This window comes from Fragaria vesca, linkage group LG1 (genome assembly GCF_000184155.1).
Source record: "Fragaria vesca subsp. vesca linkage group LG1, FraVesHawaii_1.0, whole genome shotgun sequence".
In the NCBI taxonomy this organism is placed as follows: Eukaryota; Viridiplantae; Streptophyta; class Magnoliopsida; order Rosales; family Rosaceae; genus Fragaria; species Fragaria vesca.
Genome location: NC_020491.1, coordinates 22,058,458 through 22,084,012, shown reverse-complemented (window position 1 = coordinate 22,084,012; position 25,555 = coordinate 22,058,458). Strand labels below are relative to the sequence as shown.

At 37.9% G+C, this 25,555-nt stretch overlaps 4 protein-coding genes and 1 pseudogene across 5 annotated transcripts in view; 3 read left to right on the top strand and 2 right to left on the bottom strand.

Moving 5' to 3' along the window:
* Positions 1-762: 762 nt before the first annotated feature.
* On the top strand, positions 763-6,246 carry LOC101301430 (polyadenylate-binding protein RBP47B'-like). The gene is made up of 6 exons (XM_004288554.1): positions 763-1,460; positions 1,541-1,671; positions 2,238-2,334; positions 2,998-3,156; positions 4,931-5,031; positions 5,702-6,246. The coding sequence occupies exons 1-6, from the start codon at positions 801-803 to the stop codon at positions 5,790-5,792; spliced, it is 1,239 nt and encodes a 412-aa protein (XP_004288602.1). The 5' UTR covers positions 763-800; the 3' UTR covers positions 5,793-6,246.
* A 3,471-nt stretch (positions 6,247-9,717) lies between these two features.
* Positions 9,718-15,699, top strand: LOC101311051 (annotated as a pseudogene). Its single transcript, XR_183864.1, has 16 exons — positions 9,718-9,887; positions 9,929-10,031; positions 10,964-11,119; positions 11,222-11,344; positions 11,455-11,605; positions 11,687-11,786; positions 11,908-11,972; positions 12,362-12,428; positions 12,513-12,674; positions 12,827-12,884; positions 13,058-13,240; positions 13,288-13,380; positions 14,436-14,517; positions 14,690-14,785; positions 15,082-15,158; positions 15,435-15,699. The product of XR_183864.1 is annotated as an origin recognition complex subunit 1-like (transcript).
* Positions 15,700-16,739: 1,040 nt separating this feature from the next.
* LOC101304517 (WD repeat-containing protein 61-like) lies at positions 16,740-18,256 on the bottom strand. The gene is made up of 2 exons (XM_004288564.1): positions 17,876-18,256; positions 16,740-17,557 (listed from the first exon to the last, which is right to left on the bottom strand). Exons 1-2 carry the CDS (start codon positions 18,212-18,214, stop codon positions 16,943-16,945), a joined length of 954 nt encoding a protein of 317 aa, XP_004288612.1. The 5' UTR covers positions 18,215-18,256; the 3' UTR covers positions 16,740-16,942.
* Positions 18,257-20,595: 2,339 nt separating this feature from the next.
* Positions 20,596-21,233, top strand: LOC101310262 (non-specific lipid-transfer protein 2-like). The gene has a single exon (XM_004288581.1). The coding sequence runs from the start codon at positions 20,688-20,690 to the stop codon at positions 20,997-20,999; it is 312 nt and encodes a 103-aa protein (XP_004288629.1). The 5' UTR covers positions 20,596-20,687; the 3' UTR covers positions 21,000-21,233.
* A 1,077-nt stretch (positions 21,234-22,310) lies between these two features.
* LOC101310757 (GTPase Der-like) overlaps positions 22,311-25,555 on the bottom strand; it is a 9,882-nt gene continuing 6,637 nt past the window's right edge. Inside the window, exons 10-13 of the mRNA XM_004289545.1 lie at positions 24,180-24,330; positions 23,639-23,804; positions 22,904-23,066; positions 22,311-22,810 (exon numbers count right to left, since the gene is read on the bottom strand). Coding sequence (XP_004289593.1) covers positions 22,999-23,066; positions 23,639-23,804; positions 24,180-24,330 — 385 coding nt within the window. The 3' untranslated portion in view covers positions 22,311-22,810; positions 22,904-22,998. The remainder of the gene's footprint in view (positions 22,811-22,903; positions 23,067-23,638; positions 23,805-24,179; positions 24,331-25,555) is intronic.

The window sequence follows — 25,555 nt, the reverse complement described above, 5'->3', positions numbered from 1 at the left end:
TTCAATATGTTGTCTCAGTTTCAGCAAACAAACAAAACACAAACCAAACAAGCGACCAGTAATAAATTTAAACTACCAAAAAAAAAAAGACCCACAATATAAAATAGTAGTTCATCATTAAAAGAAGAAAATCAGTGATAACCGCCTCTAACAGTCAAAGGGCCAGGAAATAGACTTCTAGATGGAAATAGACTTCAGAGGTAAAAGGAAAGGTCAAAAAGCCATGATAGACCGGAATCTACATCCTATACCTCTATTGCCTCTCCAACATCATCAACAGAGTTTTATAGTAGGTGCCCATTGTGCTGACTGCTCTACCTTAGTTCTCCCTCAACTTCAAAAGAAACTGAAAATTTAGGGAGGGGGAGGACCACCCCTTTGCCATCACATAGGTCTTTCACTAGCTACACAGTGACCTCAATGAAGATGATAAATTGAATATTTAAGTTACTGATAGACACAAGAGTTTACTTGTGCCCAATATGAGACGAATATTCATCTAGTCCAATGAGATATCTGTTAACTAAGTGAAACAAACAACCCAATTAAAGTTCAAACATCTGCCGATACGTTTGCAATTTTTTTTATTTTTTTTTGTTGTTTTTGTTGTTGTTGGTATTCCCATATTTATCATTCACTTAATATTTACACATAACTGAAAAAATAAAAATAAAACTCACAATATTTTCAGAACTTCATGGGAATGGCTTTATTAATTGAGATATATAAAATGCAAACGGCGGTGAGTCGAGGGTTTTGTAACTTCGTGTTGAATCGGGGAGAGAGAGAGAGAGAGCGCGATGAATCACCAGGCAGCTACAGTGGAAGAGGTCCGAACCCTGTGGATTGGCGACTTACAGTACTGGGTGGACGAGAACTACCTGACTTCTTGCTTCGCTCACACCGGCGAGGTGATTTCAATCAAGATCATTCGCAACAAGATCACCGGCCAGCCCGAGGGCTACGGCTTTGTCGAGTTTGTTTCACATGCCGCAGCCGAGCGGATTCTCCACGCTTACAATGCCACTCAAATGCCCGGAACTGACCAGACCTTCCGGCTTAACTGGGCCTCTTTCGGAATCGGCGAGAGGCGCCCCGATGCTGGCCCTGACCACTCTATTTTCGTAGGGGATTTGGCACCTGATGTCACTGATTTTGTGCTGCAAGAGACTTTTCGCAACACCTATCCTTCCGTTAGAGGCGCCAAGGTTGTCACTGATTCCAACACTGGCCGCTCCAAAGGCTATGGATTTGTCAAGTTTGCTGATGAGACCGAGAGGAACCGCGCCATGTCTGAGATGAATGGTGTTTATTGCTCTACTCGCCCCATGCGCATCAGTGCCGCCACACCCAAGAAGACCACCGCCTTTCAGCAACAGTATCCAAAGGCAGCTGCTGTATATCCATACACTATCCCGGCAATTCCTCTTGTACCAGATTATGATGCGAACAACACCACAGTAAGTTGCACATCTAAATTGAGTCATCTGTTGCGTGTCTTATTCTTACCATCTATATTCTATTTGGTTGTTGGATGCAGATTTTTGTTGGAAACTTGGATCCTAATATCTCTGAGGAGGAGTTGAAGCAAACTTTTTTGCAATTTGGAGATATTGTCTACGTCAAGATTCCTGCGGGCAAAGGATGTGGTTTTGTACAGTTTGGAACAAGGTTTCTACTTCTTTTACCGGATTGTCTATATATTTATAACTAACAACTCTCCATGCTGGTTGAATTAGAACGTTAGGTCACTCCTTTGCTCAGACAAAGGAAGCTGGATAAGTGTAAATGAGGCCATAATGTGTATGAGAGCCTATGCAAACAGGGTTAAGCGTGATACATAGCCTGGTGTCTATAGGCCATGGTCCTGAAAGCTTAAAAAAACTGGAATAACGGCTAGATAGGAACAGTAGTCTGCGTTCACCTCCCTTTGATCATAACCATCAATACCAATGATCTCCAGAGCTGAGACCTGCTGTTGTTGAGTGGCAGCAAATGAGAACGAGCGTTCCGCCAACTAACGACAAAATCAACCCTTAATGGCTCACTAAACAAGTGAGGAATAAAACCAACAATAGACTTCTAGGAAACTCTCAACAAAGATTGATATTTTGGATCTTGGTTCATGATGACTGAAACTTACTTTGTATTTATCAGCTTCTTGTTTCTCTCTTCCCTGCCCTAAGAATGTTACTTCCATCTTCGGTTGTTTATTATTGTCACTTCTATCGATATAGGGCATCTGCTGAAGAAGCTATACAAAGGATGCAAGGAAAGATGATTGGTCAACAAGTGGTCCGCATTTCTTGGGGTAGGAGCCCAACAGCTAAACAGGTTGGCCTTTTAATTTAGATGTGCTATCAAATACTGATCTGCTTCATTGGTGTCCAGTAATATATCAGTCATTTTGGTTTTGTTGAAGGAAAGATTGGCCGATTAAAAGATTAATAAAAGCAAGTCATTGGAAAGACGATATCAAATGATTTTGATTTACGAATAATATTGTTATGAAGGAAAAGCGATATCATCCCCTTTTGTTTGGCAAAATGGATAGTCCTACAAGTTCATTTACGTATTATTTTTTCTTCTATATTAACTTGAATGTCTTGCTTTGGAGATGTGAAACATTTAATCATTAACATGTTTGAATTATTTTTTTCTAACCAAAAAAGAGAGATATATATGTTCTCTTTTAATTAGGGAGGGAAATACCGGGAGTTGTTAAACTATGGGAAGAGAAGTCAGTATTTTCCTTTTACCGAGTGCTATATCTTTGTCTGAAAGATGCATTTTTATGTGTTATAGTGATTTTCATATTATACATCATACATCAGTGATATGCTTTTACCAAGTACTAATTCTTTTTCCGACAGACCTATTTGTCAGAGAGATTCATATCCATATCTATTTTCATGATAAGTGTTGTTCATGCAACCATAGATGCATACAAGAACATTTAAAGATACATTCATTATCTGACAAATTGCCTTGTTGTAGGATGTACCTGGTAGCTGGGGCCAGCAAGTAGATCCAAATCAATGGAGTGCGTATTATGGTTATGGTCAGGGCTATGATCCCTATGCCTATGGAGCTACTCAAGATCCATCAGTGTACGCATACAGTGGATATGCCAGTTATGGCCAATATTCTCAACAGGTATGTTATATTAATTTGATTTTGGATGGAATGATGGATACATATGGATACTTTTAATTGGATTTTAACTTTTCTTTTTCTTCTAATGGTTCTTTAAAGAGGCTTTGTTATAAGCAGTTAGAATGCTTTCACTTGGATTTTAATTCTTTAAATACTTTTAGATTTATATTATGGGAGCATTAATTACACGTCTTGGAATTGGGGTATTAAACTGCAAGATTTACCAAAATACGGGTTTTTAGGGTAGTCGGCTCTAACTTATTGTTGGAGGTGTATGGCTGAGTTTCGCATTGTGTTTTCTGGGGAAAAGCATCTTATTTTTTGAACATTTTTAATCTATAAACCGTTTGGTATAGGTAAAAAATCAGCTTAATGATACCACTTAACCCGCACTGGTTCAATAAACGCGGATATCTATAAGCAACTAATAACCTGCTTTTTGAACACCACGATAAGGAGACGCGGCTTGGTTTAATTATATCTTCTGACCTTTGTTGTCCTTCTGACATTTTAGAATTTACATCACATGTCCTTTTCTCTGTATGCTCTCTCTCCTCTCTCTATCCTCTTTTCAACAGAGTTGGTCAACATCTCAGATTCCTTATGATTTAGTTTGCATTCACCTCAATTCCCAGTGTTAATTGAGCGAATTCTATTGCTGTTTTTCTCCTAAAAAAGAAATTAAAAAATTTCATTGCTGTTTTTGCTCTTTGATTAATTATTTCTCATAACCCAGTGCAAAGTGCAAATTAATTGCTCTTCTTTGGTTACAAAGTTGTATATATTATTTATCTTTCCCAGACCCGATCCTTGTTGAATTGTTTAGCAGGAATTGAGTTGCTTCCCAAGAGAAGCTGATAAAAGATTGAACGGCTTAGCCTCCAATTTTTATAAATTCTTTTGGAGTTCAATTCACTTATATTTGGTTTCTGCTTGAAATATGTTGGGTGTCTCGGTTCTCCTTCTTGGTTTCTTGCGGTCTCTGCCGACTGGGTGTTGTTGGACTCTTACTTTCTTTGTCGGAATATTTAACATTTGGTTACCAGTGTACTCAACCTCCAACATTTTTTTACCATGTGTAAGCTTGATTCTATTGGAACATGTCTATTATAGTTATTCTGTGTAACCACGTGACTTATACATTAATTTTATCAAACAGTATATCACAGTTTTTTATCTTATCAAAGTATTCTCATTCTGGGATCACCAAACACTTCTTAAAAGCTGATTATTTTGCAATTCAGTGCTTTATCACTATTTAATCCTACAGCAATACCAAACTAAGCCTATATGTAGTATTAAAGTCCTGTTTACTCTTCTGCACTTTTTCCTCTCGATTGTGCAAGTTTTGTTTCTCATAAAAGTAAGTGTGCTCTATGTTTTTGTTATGTCTTCCGAGAAATGGTATGTGTGGGACTATATGGGTTTTTCTTTAAATATTTTGCTACTCTTTTACGCCTGTAGTATCACCAGTAAGATATAAGGTGCAGTATCAATGGAAGGATGGTGGTGCATGTTATTTTTAATTTTGAGGTCTAGGTGAGATGAGATACATGTACATACTCCACATGCCTGCAATCTTCCTGAGCTTTTCTTTCCATTTTTGTTTTAGAATTTACTTGAGCTTCTTTCTGAGTGATACAATTCATTTCTATAACGTATCCAGACACAATAGAATCAGATTTTCGTATATGAATTGATGCGATTTGACTTTGTACGGATGTGGAAGTTTTGAGGATTGGTTATAGACATTTAATTGACGTCATGTTTTCAGGTTGAAGGAGTTCAAGATGTGGCAGCAATGGCTGGTACAGTTCCATCTTCAGAACAGAGAGATGAGCTGGATGATCCTTTGGTTACGCCTGATGTTGACAAGTACAGTTTCTACCTTTTTTCATTAATATGACATATTTTTACCAAACAATACATTTTATTTTAGTAAAATTAAACTACTAACGACAAGCAGCCAAGCAGCCAAGCCCATGGTTTGTCCCAGATGATCTGAGGTTTGAACCCAAGATTTTAGGGTTCAATCCTGTCTTCCTAAGATTTTACGGTTAGAAACTTCGGCTTGGAGCCCCCAGTTTCCTGCTTGGGTTTGTGTAGCTGTTTTGTGTGATTTTTGGGTGTGGGTCTCAAAGTAAAAAGCTATATTTGGAGATATGATTAAACTTACAGATCGTTATTTGCATCATTTGAGCATGTGTCAATCTTTTCCACCATGGTAGAAATATGTTAATGTTGGTTTCTCATGACAATCCACTAAGTGTTGGATTTCATACAGACTTTCAACTGATATAATTTCGAACGTCTTTTTCTTTTTTTTTTCTTGCGGTTTTTCTTTTCCCTTTTTAAATCTCTTTTTCTGAAATGTTAAAATTGGTGTCACGTGACAACCAACATATACTTTCGGATTAATACAAGACAAGTGCTTGCTACTTTCAGAGGTCAGAGTTGGAAAGTTATCAAAATTCATGTTTCCGGAAGAATACATATACACTTGTGCAGTAACATGTCTTCTATTTTTTTCTGTTTGTTTTATAAGGTTGAATGCTGCTTACCTCTCTGTACATGGAAGGTCCATTTTGGGTCATCCCATGTGGCTAAGAACATCAGCGTTTCCGCAGCAAGCTTAGTCAACGTTAGCATAATTAGTAACAGCATCATTGGTTTAATTCGGAATCTTCCTCAATTTTCCCGGAGTTCACAGTACAACAACCAGAGAAGAAATAGTGGAGATGCACGAGAATGGCTATGCTTGGTGCAAATTAGATTGGGAAGAAATATGGTAGGCGGCTGACCCCAAATCTCCCAATCAGGGGTTTGGGGCTGGGTTGTCAGTACATAATGTGTCTCAGTAAGATGCTGGTCGTGCCTTTGCTGAGTGTCTTACTGCTGTTGCACCTTAAATATTCCAAGAGCTCATTTTTCCCAAAAAAAAAAAATGTACGATACCTATTGCTTTTTGTATGAAAACTTTCTTCGATAACGTTGCACCTTATGTTCCAACTGCTTTACGTTTAGAAACTTTAGATTCGTGTTAGTTCTTGACGAACAACTTTTTTATGAGTAATATTGTTGCTGCAGAGTTGTGCCTTTTTTTAGTTCTTAAAGAACAACATTTGCCCAAAGTGATTCTTCTTTTTGCTAACCACTCGAGGAATTCTGGATTCAAATTTGCCTACCACTACTTCTTTGGTGGTCGTAGCACCATCTAATTAAAAGCTGCCATGTGAATCCATGACTAACTATGGTTAGAAATAATAAATGGAACTGAAATTTACATTTTTAATTTTACATTTCACATTTCTATTTTTCTCTTTTAGTAATTTAAATTTTGTTTTTAGTGATATGTGTTTTGTCTTTTTGTGAAAATTTTACTAGAAAAAGAATGTGTATTGTCTTTTTGGGAAACTTTACTTAAAAAAGAAAGATGAGTGTGAATTGTAAAATAAAAATTTACACTCCTTATAATAAATTAATAAATTTTAATTGATGTTTATTCCTTTCTCTCCTCTGCTACTCTGGCATTAAAATTTTAATTAATAAATTTTAATAAATTTTACACTCCCCATAGTAAAGTCTTTTTGTGAAAATTTTATTACAAAAAGAATGTGTTTTGTTTTTTTCTGAAAACTTTACAAGAAAGAAATGTGAGTGTGTGAATTATAAAATAAGGATTGCTACACTCTCATAATAAATTAATAAATTTTAATTGATGTTTATTCCTCTGTCTCTCCTCTGCTACTCTAGTATCGTCTCTCTCGCACCACCACAAGTTCCACAACTACAACTCTACTGCTGCTTCTCAATGGACTGATATTCTAGAGTGCGCCTTGGAATCGAAGGGATTGAGTTCGAAATTCTCTAGATTAACCGGCTGTATAGCCTTTTCGGTGAGATTATAACCATCCAACAATCACAAAAAGTCCTCGTAGCGATTTGAATTGCAACTAGAATTGCAGAATCATAAGAGGAGAAATTTCTGGGCTTACTTACCCCTGCCAATGAGTGTTCATGGCGGGTGGGCGCCGGCTGTTGGATAAAAAAGCTATTCCAATTCTAACTTCGAAAACACAGATGTTCAATCTTTTTATTATTATTATTATTTATTTTTTTGTTTTTGGGTGCAATTTCAGATGTTCATCTTCTGAGAACAAAATGGAAAATTTGGGAACGTTTTGGTGAAAGAAAAGAAAGAGGGAGCGATCAGTATTAATTGACTAACGGTTGATTAAATTAAGAGTTAATTTCAGTTTACTACCCTGAACTTTAGATCTAAAATCAGTTTGATACTTCATCTTTTTTTAATCAGTTTCATACCTAAACTTTCAAAATGATATCAATCTCGACCAAAATGACTAAAATAGCCCTAGTTAATCATTTTACCCTCCTCTCTCTCTCTGGCAGCGCCGTCGCAACGGCCGTGGGAGGAGGAGGGGCTGCCGTCGGGGCCCATTGCTAGTGGTAGGGGTGGATGCCGGCACCGGCCATGTGGTGGATTTGAAGGTAGGGAAAGAGAGAGAGAGGGTAAAAAGATTAACCAGGGCTATTTTAGTCATTTTAGTTGAGATTGATGTCATTTTGAAAGTTTAGGTATGAAACTGATTAAAAAAAAAGATGAGGTATTAAACTGATTTTAGACCTAAAGTTCAGGGTAGTAAACTGAATTTTTTCCTTAAATTAATTTAATATTTTTGAATATTTTTAGAATGCGGCTACTAGGACCTCTAAATTTGCTCATTTGACCTCCCTTTATAATGAGTTATTGAATGACAATTATCTCTTCTTACATAATGACTATTAAGGACAATAATCATACAAAAAGAAATATATTTATTTTCTCTAGACTTTTCAATTTGATAATTAATTGATTGTATTTTTTATTATTTTTCTTATATATTTTTAGTTTCTAATTTACTATTTTCTAAATTTTATTACATATTATATATTTAATTAAAACTAAAACTATGATCAATATTGATCATGTGACATAAAATTTTCTACTATCATACATGTTAAAAGCATATATATACATGAAGGATTATATATGCAAAAACAAATCAATAATGAAAAATTAAATAACTATTGAAATAATTTCATGATGTACATAAAATAGAGGGAAAAAAAGAACATATATAGTATACAATGTTATCCTTGATCGTTGTTTAACACAAGTAAAATAGAAAAAGAAAAGCTAATTTATGTTAGAATATTTTCTTGTTGGTATATAAGTTTTATCAGATAAATAACTATTATGGTACAATGAGTCTACAGTGAGTTGAATTCACGACTTGTCAGGTATAAGGAGAGACGGTACTGGGCTGGTAAATATAAGTTTTTGAAACTCAATACTATATGTTATTTGATTTTTAAGAGAAAAATTGACGTCATTGAAAAAAATTTCTTACAAATTGATCAAATAATGAAGGTTTTGTGACATTTTATGGGAAATTAAAAAAATATCAAAAAATTAAGGTCGTGAAAGAGGTTTGAACGAAAAAAAAAAAATCAAGGAATAGAGGTCTAGATGATAGCATGCAAAAAGAAAAAATTAAAAAAATGAGAGGTATAGAGAATAAACTAGAGGTATAATGAGTAAATTATCAAGATATATGTGAATAACATACCTAAGGTTATTTTAGGAATTTGAAATGAGGTTCAGTGAGCAAATGTTTGTAGTTAAAATTAAAAATGAGGTGTAAATAGCATGAGAGGTATACTGAGCAAATTTGGAGATCTTAATAGTCACACTCATATTTTTACATTGCGTTTGGATAACGTAATGAGATCTCCATAAAAATTTCAAAATCAAGAGAATTACAATTCCATGAATTTAACTGTGTGTTTGGATGTTGGTGAATTCCGGGAATTTAATCAAAAATAAGGAATTCTCAATTTCTTAGGACTGTTTCTCCCGTTTGGATTCTTATCCCATGGAATTAACAATTTCCACAGAAAAATAATCGTGGAATTTGAGAGCTTAAATTCCTTACTTGAATACCTCACAAAATAGGTGCCATTTGTCAATTCCCTTAGCTAAAGTTAGTGTAAATACAAATTCTTGTCATTTTAAAACTCTACATCATAAAATCTAAACAATGGAATTCTCAATTGATGGAATTTAAATTCATGAAATTGTAATTCCTATGATTTTGAAATTTCTATGAAAATTGAAATTACTTCATCCAAACATAATTAAGAATTCCGTTGGTTAGATTTCATGACTTAGAGTTTAAATGACAGGAATTTGTTTTTAGATTAACCTTAGTTAAATGAATTGACAAATAACACTTATTTTGTAAGGAAATTCAAGTCGGGAATTTAAACTTATAAATTCCACGATTATTTTCCTGTAAAAATTGCTAATTTCATGGAATAAGAATCCAAACAGGAGAAACAATCTTAAAAAATTAAAAATTCCTTACTTTTAATTAAATTCTCAAGAATTTACCAGCATCCAAACAAACTCGCTGAACTAAAGAAATTATAAGAAAAATGGAAAATCACATCTGCTCATCTCCCCTGCCCGATCTGAACCGTCAAAATTGAGAGCATAAAATGAGGGATGGGAGATCACCCATTCACCCTGCTCGCCGAAATCCCCTCAGTCACGATCGACCGGATCTTCCCGCCAACTTTTCTTCTTGTCCCAAATTGACAATCTCACTTTTTGACATCGTAGCAATCCCAAGCGCGGTTGAAGTAGAGTTCGATGTTGGAGATGATGTGTATGTGAAGAGGAGGTGAAACTCATTTGAAATGCTTCGAGAGAAGAAGCTGGTCAAAGGGAAGAAGCTGGTCAGGACATTTCGAGAGAAGCTTCTCTCCCTCATAATTTGAGGAGGGAGATTTATGATTCTGCCAACATTCAGGTAATACATGATATCTAAGCTTCATCATTCATTAAGTCAACTCAATGCTAAAGCACTGCTCTTTTCATTCACATTTCTTTTTCATTTTGTATACGCTTTGCTCTCTTAGTTATCAACTGTTAATTATAACCATTCAAAAGAGTCTGTTGGCTGAACCATTGCTGCTTGCATTTCGGAATCCTGTGATGAAATGCATGTCTAAATGCTTCACATGGCCTAGGCTGACTGGTTGTTATAAACGTTGTTTGCGACTCCTTTTTCTGTTTTAATACATTGTTTTAATGATACGGGTTCCAAAACTTATCAAACATAAGATCATGTGATTACTGCCAAGCATGTACAATTCAAACACTCTATTTACTATTTGAGCGGTGATGGTAGTAGGACTAGAGATTCAGCCTTATCTGATTATTAAAAGTTTGTGAGGAGTGCCTATGAGTTTGAGAAAAAGGAAATAAATAAGAGCAGGCTGTTGGGGATGATTTTGTTGAGAAATCAATCCAACATTGGGAATGTGAGACCTTGCCTGTGGGTATGGGTTTATAAGGGTTTGGGCCACTCCACCCATTGCCAATTGGTTTTAGATATGGAACCCCAAACTACTTTATGATGAGATATCAATCCCACATCAGGAATATGGGACCTTGCCTGTGGGTTTATAAGGTGAACCCAGACTACTTAATCAGATTTATGTAATTGTAATCTGGATGGGAGGTTCCCAATTTTGTTCCCCTACTTTTGTTTGCTTCTAGCAATCCTGGATTCGCTTTTTACTGTGGTGCAATATGTCTTGCTAGTCATTAATGTATTTGTATTGATCTCTTGTCTGTTCTTAATATTGTCTCTTTTTGAATCACAAATCTACAGGTGTATTATAAGAGGTTAAAATGCTATCCCTAAGTTCACAACTTTGCTAATTCATTTTCTGACAGATGGAATCGATTCTTCAACACTGTTTTGTGATGAACCCTAAAGAATATGCCAATGCCAATGAAGGGGATGACGTCTTTTTATGCAAATATGAATATGATATTCACTGGTACAGTTTCAAGCGTTTTGCAGAAATTGATGATGATGATGATGAAGAGGTAAACATATCATGAAATCTCCCACACAATTGTATACACATATATTAAGGTTCACTTGTCATTTTAGTTTTTTTTACCACTTGGCAGGATGATGATGCTGAGAGTGATTATGATTGGAAACGTAGCAAAGACTCAGACTCCGATACAGAAGAATAAGTTGAGTTTGAAGAAGAGAGCACAAAGAATATACTGGCTAAACCATCTCGAGCTCATGAGTTGGCTGCAGTATGGGCACTTCTCTGTTTTTTTGTTTTTTTTGTTGTTTATTTATCTCAGGCTTGTGACTATCGTTTGTTTTCTGCCTGAAAGTAAATTAGTCGATTATGCATCTACAGAATTCACATAAGGGGCGTTTTATGGACTTCAAAAAATTGGAATGAAGCAAATCCCTAAGCATGTTAGATGCCATAAGCAGACTGCTCTTGAAAGAGCAAAATCAACACTTCTGTTGGCATCATTGCCCAAGTCTTTACCTTGCAGGGATAAGTATGTAAGAATCAGTGCACTCAAAATTTTCTCTGTGTTCGTTATTTGAATAGTTTAATGATGGTTCCTGCTTTTATGCAGATAAATGTTGGAGATAAGTGCATTCATCAAGGGTGCCATCTCTGATGATAAATGCGTTGGACGTTGCCTCTATATACATGGTGTTCCTGGAACTGGAAAGGTTATATTAGTTCTATTCTTTAAATAGAGAGCTACATTAGTTTAGAAAGCCTATAAATTTCAACTTTTTATGCATAAAACAACTTTTACTAATTCCCTTCGTTATCTTTGTGTAACTGCAGACTATGAGTGTACTAGCAGTAATGAGGAATTTAAGGACTGAAGTTGATGCTGGAAGTATGATGCTGTGCAAAGGGGGGTTAACTCCATTAACCCTTTTGGAATTCCAAGAAGTCCATATTTAAATTTAATTAATAGTTTATATTTCAAAATATGCCTATTTACTAGACTTGTTGAATGTTTTGGAAAATTGAGCATGATTTAATGTGGGATTGGGAAGTGGGTATTCTAGAATATATTGGAAGAAAAAGTGGGATTATGCATTGTATTAGCATTTACTAGGGTGGTTGGGTTAGCTCTTTAAATAGGATCATCCATGTATGAGAAAGGGAGACTTTTGTTATGAATATTTCTATAAAGAAAAATAGAGCTTTGCTCTTTTGTCATTCTCCTTTCTTAGTTGTGTTGATGTTGTTCTAGTTATAATTTTTCTTCCGATTCATCCCCGCATCAAAGTATAAGACCTTACTGTTTCGTTGAGATAAATGGTCTAAAATTGGCATCACCTGAGAATATCTACAGGGTAAATTTGCTTTACACTGATGCTCCTATGCTTATCAAGATTGGATACTGTTGTCGTCCTTTAATATGGCTTATGTTTGCACAGGTTAGATATGAAGCATTAAGTGGGCATCTAGTTGGTTGGAAAAAGGCTCCCCACTTGCTAAATGAGTGATTTTCCAATGGAAAGAAGTTTGGCAAAGAGGATGACAAACCTTGTGCACTTCTTATTGATGAACTTGTTCTTCTTGTGACCAGAAACCAATCGGTAACAATTTTTCCTCTACTAGTTGGTACCTTGTGCATATTGTGATGTTAAAATTGTTTTTAATTAGTTTAGACGTGTGCTCTTCAACATTCTTTAATACTTTGAGTATTCTTTAAATATACAAATGTATTGAATTCCTCTTTTGGTTTCAGGTTCTCTACAATATTCTTGACTGGCCTACTAAGCCAAACTCAAAGTTAGTTGTAATAGGTATACTTTTAGCTTTCACTTGTTGGATTATCATTGCATTTATACAGCAAGCAGTGGTGTTTCTCCTATCAGATGCCAGGAATAAAATTAGAAACAGTTATCTTAAAAAGGATGTTGACTATGGTATGCTGTTAACTACATCCGTAACTCCTAATAAAATATATATATTTCAGGCATAGCAAATTCCATGGATCTTCCAGAAAAGATGCTTCCTTGTATTTCAAGTCGAATGGGAATCCAAAGGCTTTGCTTTGGCCCCTATAATTATAGGCAGCTTCAAGAGATCATTTCGAGTCGGCTTAGAGGAATTGATGCATTTGAAAAACAAGATATAGAGTTCGCTTCAAGAAAGGTTGGTATATTTTTTTTATTTCATCAGGAGATTTTGAGCCTCAATCTTTGACATTTATTTCTGGAGATGCTTGTCGTGCATTGGAGATATGCAGTTGTGCCGCTGAAATCAAGATTACCGCACAAAGAAGCTAATCTCAACTCACAAGAATGCTTCTGAAAACTTGCTTCAACTGTTGATCACCAGACTGACTTCTTCACAAATTGATGCTTTGAAGTTAAAAAATGGAAAATTGATTGAAAAATTAGTACTATATTACTACTACTATCTTTTGGTATTTGGAGTACACCTCTGCAGTCCATTGAAATTGTATGACCATGTTTGGTAAGTTTCTATTGCTGGATAAATCTAGCTACACAGCTAATTGTATATTTTCCGGTTTTATATTGTATGGTCATGCAAGTGTTTATCATCGACGAAATCAGAGATGCGGTGAGAGGGAGGGAGGGAGGGAGGTTTAGGTATAATATGAAAGTAAACTGATAGATTTGGGCCACAAAGTGGACTTTTGTGGGTAAAAATTTTAAGGTGGACTTATGTAGGATAAAATGTTGAGAAAGTGACTTCTATGAAATTTTCTATTGATTAATAAGGTAGTAAAACCTACTAGTTGTGCAAATCACATCCTTCTTGAAGAGCAAGTATTGCAAAATTACATATAAATAAATAGATAAGGATTATGTTTCTAGTTAAAGTCTGCTTCTACCGTTGATTACTAGAAACAACGCTAAATGAGGAAGACAAACCCAGTGTGCATGCTCAAGTGGTATTTATTGAATTTACTTTCTTCGGAGGCCATTTTTAGTTAGACGGCCTAGATACATTGAAATGTGTATATATGTGTTATGGAAAATACCTACCTTGTTTTTTAAATACAAGTCTGAGTATGTCTCTACACTTTGACATAGCTATTTGGGATTAGTACTTTGCCATAATTCTGAGTACTTGCCATAATTCTCTCCAAAAATCTTGGCATATTTAACCAAGGAATTATAATTATTTACTTCTTTTCTTTCTTCTATTTTGAAGTATTGAAATAAGAATACAAAAAAGAAAAAGAAGAAATTCTCTGTTGCCTGATTTGTATGACAAAACATCGTCATACCTTGCAGCTCTCAAAATATCTGTGCTTTCTTGTTGGACGTTTATTTTCTTCTTCTGTAGCTTCAGTGCTTTTACCTTACAGGATTTATATGTTTGAACTTTGCAGGGAAAGCACTTGTTGGTATGGCAGAGGTTGAAGCAGCCATACAAGAGATGTTCCAGGTACCTCATATCCAGGTATCTGTTCTTGACTTCATTTATTTAATGGTAGAGTATGTCTTAGAAGACAGAACCAATGCACTTCAGTGAGGTGTATATTTCGGTGTCTCCAAAAATTGTTACAGTTAAGAGTTGACCTTCTGGAAGCAGATAGATATGCTAAATCTAATATGACATTTTTTCCTTGCAGGTGATGAAAACTTGTTCCAAACTGAGTAAAATCTATTTGACGGCTATGGTATATGAACTCTATAAAACAGGAATGGGTGAAATTACTTTCGAGAAGGTGAGTTTCTTAGCTTTCCCCTGAATGATATGGCTATTTACTTTATGTATTGGTCATTCATATTCTTTGCATTTGAATTTTAGAATTTACCACAAATGGTGGTACAATTGAGATACTGGCTAATAGAATATTCACCCTGGAAAACTGGACAATCATCAATGTGCATCACAAATGAAAACCAAATTATTTTAATTTAGTGCACCATCCTCTTTCATGTATTTATTGTAAAATTCTAGCATTGGAGGCGTACTTTTGTGCACATTATGTTCTCATCAATATAATGTTTTGCATTGCAGTTGGAAATGACAGTATATAATCTGTGTACAAGCAATGGAGAAGCATTTCCTGGACATGATACGCTGTTGAAAGTTGGGTAGGGCGTAGTACTTTAATAAGTTCTGACCCTATACATGTGGCATAACCTAACCATCTAAGAGGATAAGACTATCAGTTTGAAACAACATTTTTAGTATCTTTAGTGACATGAAATGTTCATTGCTGATTTACCTGAAAGGTTATATTAAGTTGAGACCCCTTTCCAGTGTCTGTAGTTGTCTATTAAAGAAATCGCTTCATTAATTATATCCTAACATGATATGCAATTCTTTTTATCTTTTTATTTAATTTTTTTTTATCGTCATTTTGGCAGCTGTAAGCTTGGTGAATGCAGATTTATTCTATGTGAATCAGGAGTAAAGCACAGGTTACAGAAATTACAGCTCAACTTTCCAAGGTTTGTTCTGATTAGACTAGTCACCGCAGGCCATCCTTATTTTAGTAGTTGTATAGCAGTAGTCAAGTATTATGTCATAAAGAGCCTCTTGCAGGGTTTGGGAATGGGCTCAGGTCCTTGGGCCTAGACCCAAACCCGAACCCCAAAAAAGTCAAGTTTGGAATTGGGTTGTTGGGCCTGATTTCAAATTGTCTGTGGCTTAAGTTGCGGTGGTTGAATAGCTTGGCAGACTGAGCAAGCTAGCTGCAGCTAGATGGATTCATGAAGTTTGGAGTACCGCAATTGAGCGCCTTGGCTCCAGTTTTTATGTTTCTCTAGTATCTTGTTTTGTATCTAATTTAATCCTCTGCGAAGCTCACTTGAATAAGTGAGCTAACTGGTCTAATGTAATGGTGCTTTGATGCTATTATGGCCTGAGTTTTATCAATGAAATATTTATCTTTCAAAATAATACTATATTATTGAATGTTTTATTGAGGTTATATTAGCATAGCTTAACTGAAGGGTTGCTTAGTAAGGTTTTGTGCTCATAGAGAAGGGGAAAGTGGTGATCAAATTGTCTAAACACCATGATGAAGAGAGCCTTCAGAAGAGGTTTGAAGCATGATGTATGCGCATGACTTTAAAAAATGGAAATGATTTACCCAGTATACATTGTCTGTGAACATGTAATGTCTTGTGGTTCCGGAGTTGTCAACTTTCTGAATTGATACCATACTGATGTGAACTTGTAATGTCTAGTTCCGGTGGTGTCAACTTTCTGAATTGATACAATACTGATGTGAACTTGTAATGTCTTGTGGTTCCGGTGATACCGATATCTGTAAGTGATGCAGTATTGGTATAATCCAGATGGTTACTAGTGCTCAGTAGAGCCTTGCGAGACCGAGAAAAATCCAACACTCCATCATACAGTTTCACATCAATAGCCAGCTGCTCATATTCACAAGTTCTTTGGCTCCAGTGATGAGGTTGATTATGCAGTGAGATATGTACTTGACTACTTGGCTTAATTACTCAGTCTTGTGCAGACCTATGGTTATGGAACCTCAAGTCCTCAACCAAACCAATTGTATTCATTTTGAAATTCCGAGAGGAATATTTGGTGACCTGGTCAAAACAGGGGTGTAGTCATATAGTTCATCTTTCTTTTGCCACAGAAACAAAGGAAAATTGACTCGACGTGATGAATGACAACAAAGTTGTTATGCTAAGCCTGGTAATACAAATTGGCAAGGTCATTTTCTAAGGGTTCAGTTTCACAAATTCATTGGTAAAACGAGGTGTGCTCTCTCCCAAGGCTTTTTTGTTTGCATATAGTACAAACATATCACAGAAAGGTGTCAAACATACCAATGTCAAGATGACGATAAAGAACCTCAAAACCAGTGAGTCGCAAAAAATACAAATTTAAATGTCCTATTTCAAGAGTAGTCATACAGTGAGATGCTCTTGTCATCAGAGACACTAGCAAGTCTACCAGGCATTCCTCCAGGTCGAAAGGCCACTCCCCAGACTTGGTCATTATGGTTGCTCATTGTCTGCACAGCCGCCTTCATGCCAATATCCCACAGTTTCACAGTCCTATCACTTGAGCCGGTTGCTAGGGATGCCCCATCTGTGCTTGCATCCACACTCAAGACCCAACCGTTATGCCCTGACATGGACCCAACCTGAGTTTTCCCCTCAGCATCATACATGTGCACATGTTGATCATCCGAGCCAGTGAAGAGTAACCGTGGTTCAACAGGGGAAAACACAAGAGACCTTACGGGCATGGAGTGGCCTTCCAGATGGTGCAGAAACTTGCCACGATCTGTGTCGAAAACAGAAACAGTTCCATCCATGGAGCCACAAGCTATGCGTCTCCCATCAGGACTCCATGCAACTGATAGCACAAACTTCTTGCTGCTGCTTTTGTCAGCAGGCTTGGCTCCTTCTGGGCGAGGAATCAACAATGTGGCAACCAGGTTCCATGTGCTGGTGTCCCAGACCTTGACTGATGCACTACCACCACCGGCCGCAGCTAGCATGGTACCCTGCTCAAGAGCCACAAGTTAGAATCACTTGAACCTTTTGATTTTAAACAAAATGGTATGCTGTACTACTTGAAAGGTAAAACACATCATAGAATAATTCGAGTATAATCTTAAATTCAGTTAGGCAACCTTCACCCATTTGCTTATCTATTCAACATTGAAAAACATAGTTGCATTGCTAAGCTTACCAATTGGAGTATATTTCTGACAGTCAACCTTACCTCCATAACTGGTCTAGACTAGAGTTGTAAACAATACAATCTCCAAATGTTAATTTTTCAAATTCACACACAAACAAAACCCTAAATCGCAATGTACCTGGGGATTGAATCGTAACTGCCAGACTTCCGACGGCGGCGCCTCGAAGCTGGCGATGGTAGAGTTGGAATCAACGTCGAAGATCCTGACGAAGCTATCGAGCGAAGCCGAGGCGGCGATGTAACCGGAAGGGTGAGCGGCGACGGAAGCGACGCCGAGGCAGTGACCGGTGATCTTTCCCCGGTTGACGAGCTCGTCGGGTTGCCAGAGGCGAACGGACTCGTCGAGTGACCCAGTTAACAGCAAAGCGGGTCGGGCATCGGTGGCGGGGACCCAGGTGACCGCCCATACCGACTCGTCGTGAGCGTCCTCGATTGATTTCAGGCCTGCGAGCTTCATCGATTCGATGCCTCTACTCTCTCTCTCTCTCTCTCTCTCTCTCTCTCTAGGCTTTTATTCAAAACTTAAAAAAGATAGAGGCCCACTGACAAGGCCCAACGCAAATTGACCTCATCCCCAAGCCATCGAGAGGAAGTTGGCCTTAGCTACAATGCACTTGTCTGAAAAGGCATCTGATCGTTGGTACATGTTTAGACATGACAAGGTTTAGCTGATTTGTTGATGAGAGAATTCAGTTGTTATAATCGAGCTAAGTACCAAGCGGCGTTGGCAAGAATGAATCAAACAGGCACTGTTGAACAGTTCATGGAAGAATTTACCAAGTTGTCAAGGAGGGCTCCTGGGTTTCCTCATGGCTCTTGGTGTCCTTTTTCATTGGAGGGCTGAAAGAGGAGATAAAATCTGATGTACAAGCTTGGAGACCACGCTCACTCTATGAGGCTTGTGAGTTAGCCAGAGTGTATGCAAATCTTAGAAGTCAAACTAGACAGTACAGTACAACACCACTGAACCCTTTATTCCTCAGACCACCCTGCCTCTTCAGAAGTTTGTTCCTCAGAATGTCAATCTCAGAACTACACCACCTACTTACCAGTCTTCATCACAGTCTCAGCAATTTAAACAAGCTCAATCAGCACAGGCTGGCAACAATGTGAGGTTCAGCCTGACTGATGCTGAGTTTGAAGCTAGAAGAGCCAAGAAGCAGAGTTATTTTTGTGATGCTCCTTATGTGCCTGGACATAATTATAGAAAGAAAGGGCAACTTATGAGCCTTGAGATTGTTCCAGATGAAGGAGAATTAGCAGATGGTGTTGATGAGAGCCAACAGAAGGAAGTGCCACCCATAACTGACTTAGAGGAACCACTCATCAGACTCCACATAATGTCAGATGATTCCAATGGCCAAACTATGCAACTTGAACCTCAATTTGGGAGTAAAATAGTCCATGTCCTCATTGATTCTGGTGCAACTCACAATTTCATCCATCCACGACTCATCAAAGGCAGCAAGCTACCAATTCACCATTTCTCACCCTTGAATGTTTCATTAGCCAGTGGAGCAAAAATGCAGACTAAAGGAGAGGTGAGGGCCAGCCTTAAGTTACAGGGATTTTTATGCACTAATGATTTTTACATCTTACCAGTTACAGGTTGTGAAATTGTTTTGGGAGCCGCCTGGCTGAAAACATTAGGTGATATACTCTGGAATTTTGATACCATGAAAATGAAGTTTACTGTTGAAAACCAAGAAGTTTGTTTACAAGGTGAAGTATCTGCTGAAGTGAAGGCTATTGGATGCAAAGCCATGACTAGGTTTTTGAGAAAGGAGAAAGAAGCAATGTTGATTCAGATTCAATCAACATCAATGGCCCCATCTACTGACAGCTCTAATGTACACATTGCCAAGCTCATAGACTTATTTGAGGCGCCTACCTCACTTCCCCCTCCCAGAGAACAAGACCATAGCATTGAGTTGCTTCCAAATACTCCTCCTGTGAGTGTTAGGCCATAACCCTTGTAAGTTTACTGTCCATTGGTTGCCTCCCACAATTCCAATTATAGAATAAAATTACTATTTCAAAGCTGCTCATCATAGGCAATTCTCAAGGCCGTTTCGAGGTCATTCCTTTTGAAACTTTGCATCTCTGGAATAACAAGTTTCAAGCTAGATATCCTTATTATTAAGGGATGGTCAACCGGCAGAACTGGTGTAATTTCACCATTCAAGAAATATCGGGTCAAAGTCCAACATATTCGGATGGCAACAAGCGAGAAGAAAGGATGATGGCATATATTTCAGCAATGCCTCTTCCAAAGCCTCAACAAATGAGGGAGTACCAGACTTTTAAAGCACGTCTCTCCCTCAGATTACGATATTTTGCTTCATTGAGATATGCCATTATTACCCTTACAGATTTACTCTCTCTTCTAATTGAGGGCGACTTATAAATCGAGTGACATATGGGCCGGAGAACTCTTCATTGAAATCTAACGAAGAGTAAGTAAACAAATCTCACACCAGCTTCATTGAAATCTAATGGTTTGGCATGTTCTCACTTATGCATACAGTCGAGTGACATATGGGCCGGAGAACTCTTCTCTTCAGGGGATCGCAGGATATCCGCCATGGCATTAATTCTGTCTTAAAGTCTGAAAATATGGCATGGCAGTAGATTAGACGTAACCATCCTCATTTTAGCAAAGCAGAAGTTTTTCCATGCATGCATCACTAACTTCCTTATGTGCAAAGAATATTACAGCCATGAAAACCGCAAGGGATCAGACCTCTATCTTCTCTCTTTTTTTGGTTCGGTTACTTACTCAATTTACTCACGCAAGGCAATTTAAGTCTATATAAACTGTGGGGTGGCTCCCCTAGTATACATATCTCATTTAAGCCTTCTCTGTATTCCATTACAGCTTCTCCATTTCTCTGATTCGCGATATAGATCGACTGAATTCGAAGAAGAAGATGAAGTTGTCAACTCGCAGTAGTGTGTCGGTATTGGTACTTGTATTCATCATCTTCACGAGTAGTGCTACTGCAGACTTGGTGCTGGTGGCAGCAGAGGTAGATACGACATGCAGTCCGGTGGAGTTGAGTTCATGTTTAGATCCAATCCAGTACGGTTCAAAGCCGTCAAGCATCTGCTGCCAGAAGCTCAAGGGGCAGGTTCCATGCCTCTGTGGATACATCAAGAATCCTGCTTTCAAGAAATATGTGACAGGTCCCAATGCCCAAAAACTATCCTCCAACTGCGGAGTTCCTTTCCCTCGTTGTTAAAGGCTTTATCATCATAATAGTCATCACTACCTATATATATATAGAACTTAGTAAAAAGAAGGGTCCATGCATAATGTTCATCATTATCAACTACTTATAATAAGAAGAATGGATCCGCACTTGTGGAATTGTATCATGTTGTTCTATTTTTACTTTCATTTGTAGTGTGTTTTGATTAACATATGATGATTAAACTAAAATCAATGAGATTAAATTGTGAAAAGGATTCAGATAGACCACCTCTTACCATTGCTAAGAATCTAAGATAATTTGATCGAAGAGGAAGAGATTGCTTGATAGATAAGGTACATAAAGTACGTAGTACGTGTTTGCTAAACCACTACGGTGGCCAATCTGTTGAAAGAAACTAATATCATGATGGCATATAGTTCAAGAACAATAGCTCCAAGAAACAACAGAGTCACGTACAGTTATGTAAATCAGTAAATGGTTGAATACAGCTGCTTATCAATGATAAGTGACGACATAGAAAACCATAAATGTGGAGACGCAAGCTTATGGCAGCAGGAAAAATGTGACCTTTAGGAGAATACAGTACAGTTTCTTACATAAAACTATGTTCAGTTTCAACCTGTATGTTTCACGACATCATAGAGTTGGTTGAAGCAGACGACAGGAGGCAGAGGACGCATGGATGTGAAGCATTTCATGGAACACATTGAAGGTGTGCTCGACTTTGGGCTTCGAGGGTAGGTCTCTCACAAGCTGGGTTTTCCAGATTTGGTTGGGACTAGGGATTTGGAATGAAATTGTTGGAGGGAGCAACAAGAGTAGAGGGAAGACAACAAAGTATAAGTCTAGTGCACCATCTTCAGATTCAAGAATTGAGCTTTGTTTATGGCTGTCTGCCTCTCCTTCTCTTACCTTTTTTGTTTCTTTAATGAGGAAACGCAATTTGGGTGAAGTTGTGGCTCATACATCATTGCACTGCACTAGAAAGGAGGAGAGATGAAGGAGGCTCTCATGACATTCAATCTGCTCCCCAATCGTTCCTTCGTTTAATTCACCAGTCTATAGTTCTGTCCACCTTTATGTATAGATTGTATCAGGTTCTTGTCTAGATTTGGAATCGAAAAAACCCTTGAACTAGAGTCCAAGTAAGAAATCATCTAACCACTTGAAATTACATTTGACTTCTCTCTCTGGCATTGATATCTCGACCCTTGGAACTTCTTTTACCGAAAGACTCGACCAAACACTCCCTTGTAGCAGTATGCACAATACCATTTTAGCTTAAAAAACATAAGCTAACATTATATTGTATATGGTTTGAAATTCATTCACCAAAAAAAAAAAGTGGTTTGTAATTCATATTAGAGGAAAAAATTGCATAGATAGAAGTCGTTTTAGGCATTTCAAAACAATTGGCCATTCATCTGATGGCACAAAGATAAGTATCATCTTTCTCAAGGGATGCTGGTTTTTTATCCGCGCATCGATCACCATACATGTAAAAGGGAGGACTTCCATATAAACTTGATCTTAGTACCATAACCCCAATGGGTTCATCCCTCTCTCCCAAAACTGCAGCTGCTGATTTATATTAACTTTGTGTTGCTTCAAATGAGCATTAACATTCAAAAACATAGGCAGAGATATGAAAGTTTGGTCCAAGTTACAATATCATCTTCATGCCAACCACTCGACATTCCAGAAATTGAAGAAACTTGAGATGATGTTTCCCTCCTGCAAGTTCCTCACTTTAACATAGCTTGCACATGATCCAGCTTAAAATTTTCACTGCCCAACGGCCCCAACCTCAGCCAAATATAGTCTACAATTAGTCAAACCTATGACAAGTCATAACTTATATATATCAGGACTGTTTTAAGTCATCATCAGGATAAATAATTAATGATCGATAAAAAAATTTAAAAACTTACATTTACATGGTTATCATCAATTTCTGATAACTAGGACGTTCCACACGCACAACAAAACTAGTCACCGGTTCAGGGAAACCTGGACACTCCCATCTTCACGTAGCTAATTCCAATTTTTTGTCACGTGGCACAAGATTCCCTTTTGGCCTTGTTGTAGCTCTCCCTGTGAACATGATCTAGAGCCTATTAAATTGATCTTGGCATCCAAACATCAAGAATATGGAAAATTTTAGGCAAGATAAGATAATCTAGAGGTTTACGAGAAATTATCACCAAAATCGGGAAACACGAAAGTGAAACAAACAAGTTTGCATACGCATCAGAACATAACATGAGCATGAGAATTGGTCGCAAACTCACAATACTCTGGAGCAATAGAAAAGGCTGTTCTAATATTTGTTATAGGCCACATTACTTACCAAGTTGGCAACACAGGCAGCTGTGTAAATACTTGTTATGTTGAAAAGGATGTCATATATTACTGTACAGAGCATCGCTCAAATCAGAGCCTGCCCGCCCAGGGTTGACCCTAAAGTTATCCTTGTTTGCTTATGTGGTCAAACAGATGGCAAGCATGAAAAATAATTTGTCAAGAACTATGGCACACATGATAACAGATTAGACCATATGAAGTCACATACATCTCTCCATCTCCCAAAAAGAAATACTGATTGGTTTAATGCTATTAGCTCATGAATACAGGTTATATGTTTGATATACAAAATGAGAACTGACCTTCATCTCTTTCTGTCTTCCTCCTGTTACTCCATAGAAGGCGAAGTGGAGTACCGGCAAACCCAGCATCTGAACGCAGTTGCTTCTCCATATAGCGACGGTAAGTTTCAGGGAAAAGTTTTGCATCATTAACAAAGAACACAAATGTCGGTGGCCTTATAGCAGCCTGCAAATGGATAAAGTAAATACCCAGGTATTGCAATGTTCCAAGTAAATACCCAGGTATTGCAATGTTGGTTATTTGATCACATGCAAGTTTAGATGCTTATTTTACTGCCAAATACAAAGGTAGTGTGCCCCTCTTCTTTTTCTTTGGTCTGACAACTGTGTATTAAAAGTTCATAGAACAGATTACGATTTCGTCCATTAAAAGAACAAATCTCAAAAGCATATTGGCATCTATATCCAGAAGATTGTTAACAAAATGAATCCAGAATTAGAGACAAGAGCGCCTTTGGTCAAGAATCGCAAGATAATAGAAACCTTATACATATACACCGAACTAATAACATGATTGCTGTTTTTAGTGTAAAGCATGTACCTGGGTGCTGTAATATATACGTCCTCTTTTGCCACCTCGTGTCCTAGGTGGTGATTTAAAAGCTAGCGCCTCCTGTACTACTTGATTCACTACGGCAGTAGTAAGCCTTCTTGACCGTTCTCTCTCAACGGTGCTAGCAGCCATGATAATTCTAAACCAAGAAGACAGTAACGTCATTAATTGGTAGCCTCTGACCAACAAATGTGAACTATAAAGAGCACTTCTAGGGGCTAAATTACTTGTACATCTGAGTAAGACATTCTCAAATATGATGAGTCTGGTTAAATAAAGGAAAGAAATTGATATATATAGAGAGAGGATCAGAAGTGGACGTCCGCACTCGGCTTAAAGTGCGGACGTCCGTCCGTTCTCCACCCTCCGGCGCCGGCAACGGCGCGCCTCCACCCTAGAAGACTCTAGCAGCGTCCCCGACCACTTTCCCTCCCTGGCGAGTCCCTTTTTTTCCGGTTTTCCGGCAAGATCGACTTTGTTTGAAGTTTTGGGTTGATCTTGCCGGAAAACTGGAAAAGAACGGACTCGCCGGGGAGGGAAAGTGGTTGGGGACGCTGCTGGAGTCTCCTGGGGTGGAGGTGCGCCGTCGCCGGCGCCAAAGGGTGGAGAACGGACGGACGTCCGCACTTTAAGGCCGGTGTGGACATCCGCTCCTGATCCGGCCTCTATATATATATATATGTATATAGTTCCTATCCAAAGCGAAGCTTCGCTCTTTAAAGTGTGAAGTTCCTTATTTGACTCACTTTTTCGTCATATTTCCACATCTCCATCGTTCAGATTATTGATACTAATGTATAGATCATTCCTATAAAATTTCATCAAGATTGATGATCATTTAGGTACTAAATTAGATCAAATCAATGAACGGACCATAAATTTGTCTAACCAGAACTGTTTGTGTAAATAACGATTACGAAAACTTAAACGACCATCAAATTAGATGAAAGTTTGCAGAAATGATCTATGCATTAGGTTCTACAAACTGAACGGTGGAGACGTGGAAATATGATGAAAAAGTGAGTCAAATAAGGAACTTCACACTTTAATTTCAGAGCGAAGCTTCGCACTTTATATATATATAGAGGCATTCTCAGGTGCGGACGTCCGCACCGTTTTACGGTGCGGGTTTCTGTCCGTTCGACACCGTACGGCGCCGCGCCTCCACCCCAGCGGACTCCAGCAGCTTCCCCGACCATTTTCCATCCCCGGCGAGTCCGCCGAATTCCATTTTTCCGGTGAGATCAACTTTATTTGAAGTTTTGGGTGATCTCGCCGGAAAACTAGAAAAGAACGGACTCGCCGGGGATGGAAAGTGGTCGGGGAAGCTGCTGGAGTTCGCTGGGGTGGAGGCGCGCCCTCGC